Source organism: Condylostylus longicornis, unplaced genomic scaffold (genome assembly GCF_029603195.1).
Source record: "Condylostylus longicornis isolate FDR11 unplaced genomic scaffold, ASM2960319v2 ptg000728l, whole genome shotgun sequence".
Lineage (NCBI taxonomy): Eukaryota > Metazoa > Arthropoda > Insecta > Diptera > Dolichopodidae > Condylostylus > Condylostylus longicornis.
Genome location: NW_026578675.1, coordinates 5,597 through 10,571, shown reverse-complemented (window position 1 = coordinate 10,571; position 4,975 = coordinate 5,597). Strand labels below are relative to the sequence as shown.

At 43.7% G+C, this 4,975-nt stretch overlaps 1 protein-coding gene across 1 annotated transcript; it reads right to left on the bottom strand.

The window, feature by feature from the left end:
• Positions 1 to 1,030: 1,030 nt before the first annotated feature.
• LOC129618105 (tRNA (cytosine(38)-C(5))-methyltransferase-like) lies at positions 1,031 to 2,161 on the bottom strand. Its single transcript, XM_055532978.1, has one exon. It carries the CDS (start codon positions 2,159 to 2,161, stop codon positions 1,031 to 1,033), a length of 1,131 nt encoding a protein of 376 aa, XP_055388953.1.
• Positions 2,162 to 4,975: the final 2,814 nt, after the last annotated feature.

Genomic DNA, 4,975 nt, shown 5'->3' with positions numbered 1-4,975 from the left:
CGTCGTTGGTTTGTGCAAGAAATATACAGGGAGGCAAGAGCTGCGCGTCGCTGATGGGTCATGATCCGTTCTCTCAATTGACGCTTCAGTGAAGCAGTTTCATGCCAACGCAATAGCGCCACTTTACAAACAGACTGAAATAGAGAGCGATACAATGTTTTAGATCGTCCCTTACAACTCCGATCATGGCTGAGAGTTCTGATCGTCGGGCCCATACTCTTCCTCGATGAAGTTTCCAGGAAACACGAAGAAACTGAAGAGCTCGGAAAAGCTTAGGAATGTTCCCCGAGATTTTGAGTCGATGCAATTCAGCGACAACATCGAAAAACGTGGTTTCTCTTGGAGTGGAATGAACAGGCTGCCGTGTCAACTTTGACGCCAATGTGAGAACTGTAACGCAATCATCTTCTTCATTTTCTGTGCTTGTTGTTGATAATGCGCTTCGTTGTCGAGCGGGACTCTTTGGTGCGAGTCCAGCAACAACGTTGAGGAGTCCCAGAACCCCCTTAGCCGCCGAGAGACTCACTTTGCGCCGTGCCTGGGGAAATTCAATCGTGCAATCAGGGGCGGGGATTTGGTGAAAATTCGCCAGAAGAAGCGTGATGTTATCAACATGCGTGGCAGAGCTTTCATCGAAGTAAACAGAAGACAGGGTTCGTTGATGTAACGTGTGGAACGATTGAATAACACTGAAACCAAATCATGAGAGAGAAAGAATCTGGAGCGTCTTGGCGACTCACATTGAACGTGGAACTAAAGATTTTTGTTGGAGTTTTCTGAACTGGACTTCAGTTTTCCAGAATTCTATGCATTTCTTGATCTCAATCTCAATTAAAACGGCTTCCGCTGCTACGATGAGACGCTGACGTTTATGCCGGTGAGTCAATGCAGACAACTCCCATTGCTTGAGTGATTGGCGAATCAATCGCAATGTTGTTGCCGCAGCAAGTAGATTTCCACGATCGTCAATGTTTGGAAGGAACATCTTAAATTGAGCGTGTAACTCATCAGGTACGGCTCAGTCAAGCCATTATGAACCAATTCCATCAAACAAAAATCCACAAAGAAAAGAGACAATCCGGACGTTGAGGCTGTTCCCAATCAACATCATTTTTGGTCTCTCTTGTTGCATATTGGGGGGAAAAGTGAACCACGTAGGAAAGCAATGAAGCCTCAGCATTTCGTTCGCTGAAAAAAGACGAACTGAAGCGTTGGCTGCAGTAATATAATCCTTTACTTCTCTTAATGGAGTGTCTGTTGATGTCTTCCAATCAAGAGCTGCTTCATTCAACAGTAACACACTTCCTGTTTTGGCGAGATATTTTCCGTAGGCTTTTGTAAAACAACAAGTATGTTTATCACTCGCTCGAACAAGATCTATGGATCCCCAATTCTTCACTTTCCTTTCTAAGGATAAAATTAATTGTTGCATTATTTCCTCATCCTCTTCTCTGTCTGCTATCGGGGGGATGTTTTTATCAAGGAAGCGGGAAATTGGATCAATCGGGCAACACCAATTGAGGTCACCGTCAAATCCAGGAATATATCTAATAATATTTGCTGCAGGCGTGTCATTGACTCCCTGACTCCAAACAGCAGTAAGGCATTCATCTTCATCGAATCGACGGGCGCATAGAAAATAGCGGAGGCGGAAGTTTGGGACACCGAAATGGATTGGGGTGAGCAGAAATTCCCTCACTTGGTATCCCGTTGCTGAGAGAGTCTTCACAGTTGCGTCCCGCATGTCGCTCGATTCAAATCCGTGAACGTTTTCTAGAAGAATGCATCTCGGACGAAATTCTTCAGGCAACTCTTCAATAATATTTAACAAATACGAAAGGCTGTTCGATCGAATATCTTTACTTTCTTTTTTTAATCCCTGTCTCGTATAAGGTTGACAAGGAGGGCTAAGCATCCAAACATCAACATTTAGATCGATCCAAAACTGAAGGGATTGAGCTGTAACGTTTCTGGAACTTGGAGTAACAGTAGGAAAATTATACTTGTAGACTTCTCTCGCTCTTTCGCTGAAGTCCATCGCTAGGGTGACTTCGCATCCAATTTGTCGTCCTGCTTCCCTTTGACTCTCCTCCCATAACTTTAAGCCACAGTGCATCCCACCAATACCAGAAAAAAGTTCTGCCACTTTCAACACCTTCATTTGCTGGCACAGTGTTAGGGGGCCTCAACATTTGAAAACAAATTCCTCGGATGCGAGGCCAAAAAAAAAACCAATTGCGTCGAAAAAAGAAGGAAACAAACTTCCTGTCAAAAAACAGCGCAATCAAGTTGGCCTGTGTGGCTTGATCTTGCGATAACTTGGTGGCATTACAGAAGAGTTGAAGCGAACATACTGAAGGAAAAAGGCGAACATGGGAAATCCAGAATTTCCGTCACTAGTTACTTGACTATATAGATATATTGGATGAACTGCTTACAACAAAGGCCACATCATCATTCCACTTCATGCCCGATTCCTCTTGAGTTTGAAGCGTCTGTGACAATATTTCTTGAGCACCTTTATTCAAATTTGGGGGACTTTGCCATAGTATTATTTATCAACCTGTACATGCGACTAAAAGCTTCCGTATCGACAGCCTCAGAAAAGGCTTCATGCGCTTTGTCGTAAGCAGCATAGAAAGCATTTGGAGATCTACCCCATTCAATGAACCTTCTGTAAGGATCGTCAAGACACATGCGGGAAGGATCTTCGACGCCTTCTGGTGTAATTGGACAAGATTCCACACGTGTCTTATACACCTCTTCTCCTGCTTTACTTCCATGAATGTTAGTGAATCCATCAGATGTTAATGCAATGAAATCAATTGTTGGATCTGTTAGATCGAGAATACGAATCTCTGGATCTCCACGAACAAATGCAGCTGAATCGATGTATGGGCCTCGACCACCATCTCCCATTGATCTCGCTGGCTGCGGAAACAAAATGGCTCTTGAACAACTTCAACCATTAGAAAGGAAAAACTTACTTGAAGTCCACCCACTCTGAAATCTTCATAGATGCCTTCTTGATTTCTGGACACGCTGTATCGAAGCTCAGCGTATCCAGGAAGTTGACCTGAAAGACAACAGTCGTATAATAACACTCGTCTAATAACGCTCTTATGATAACAGTTTAATGATTGCATTGGCTGATCACTCCAATCCTGTCGATGACTGACCTGGTTCAACCGGACGTCCATAAATTGATGGTGTTTTTGAAGCTTTTGCAATCCTTGTCGCTGTTTCCGTTTCGCTAAGACCCTGCTGAGTCGAATCCTTCCCTTCAGATCCACTCGCTCTATGAGATTCTGAATCGCGGGATTTGTCTTCAGAAAAAATTCCCTCGTCAGCAATCCAATCGTCGTCGTCAAATTCTGGAACTGCAGGAGCGAGCTGCCAGTGAACAACGATCTTCCCGTTTTGGGACAATTTGCGAGGCTCAATTCCTGCAAAATACCGCTGCATTGCTTCACGTATTCTCCTCTGTTCTACAGGATTGTTGCTTCCATGGTCTGCAGAAATTAATTCAAGAGTTTTTGTTTTTGTATTTCCTTTAAATGCTAATGAGTCTCCAACACTGGCGGTATAAAGCTTCTGTTCTTTCACATCCCATATCAAGAGGGTCATCGTTGTGCCTGACAGGAAGGTAACGTCAAGTGAATCTGTCTGATGCTCGCTCACCCATGAAATCCTGGGCGAAAGACATTAATGCTTCATTGACGCTTCTATAGATTTCACTTATTGCATCTTTGATTGCGCGTTCAATTGCGCGATGCAAATCTTGTTGAACCGCTAAACGACGCAATTGAAATGCACCCCTTTTTGATGAGTTCAGTATAATTTGAAAGATGGATATCCGCTTGTTTCTGAATTGTTTCAATTGCAATTTTTGACGCCACCTGTCCATAACTGCCGTGACCATCGCAAATCGAAAACACTCCAATTGAAGGAAGGGTCACTGTCCGTCCCTTTCTATCGGGTACAATGTCAGTATATAACCGAATTAAAAAGTTGTCCTGATTGGGATATCCACGACGATTGGTAGCTGTAGCCAAACCAATCTCCCATCCAAGACGGCTCGCATATTCTAATCCTTGATCCAAACTACTTGGAAGACGAAGAACGTTCTCTACTATCACTTCCTTGGGATTGTCTTGCCCTTCTTGATCCGCTGGACTCTTTGAGTTTCCTTGAATTGATAAAATCGAATCAAAGTGATCTGGCGGCGTGTCGGAGAAAACTCTAAATGGACTTGCAAAGGGAATATCTGCAACAGACGAATCAAACTTGGATAGAAGTGCAACACAAAAAAACCCAAATTTGGAAGGAAACTAAAGCAGTCATCTTATTCTTAAGAGAAACCTATTTTTTTTCAGATTGAACCACTTTGACGCATGCTGGCCAGGTTGTAGTGTGGTCCGTGAGAAAATGGCGTGCTTGTAGTGGCCCGTGCTCCATGAGCACGGCCAGACAATCTTCACAACGACAAGGTTCCCATCTGTCCTTTTTTCCCTTTCATGAGTCACGAGGCACAAAGCGATTGTCTCACAAGAACAACAAAAACTATTTAGAAGAACATCTGTTACTCAACAAACCCCCCGTCTCTATGCAAAACCTATTTGGTTTGAAAAATGAAAAATCTAAGTATTTTGTCTTATTCGGCTGAATTGCCTTCTTCACCTGCCCCGTTTAAGAAAAATGAATCCAGAGTACTCTGTCCTCTTCAAGGTGCTTTGTCCTCTTCGCTCCTTCCTTCCCTTTTGCCGCAGAAACCGACTTTACCTTTCCTGGTGAATCCTTGGCAAGGAAAGCCTTCTCAAATTTAGCTGCGTCGTTGTCAGAAATTTTAAACCACAAGGAAGACGCCTTCCACGCACAGTAGATGCACGCATCAGATGGAGCGAATTTCGACAGCTTTGAGGCCCCAACGTGACGCAACTCTCGCAAAAAACCGTCAGGGTCCATCGTAAGTTGT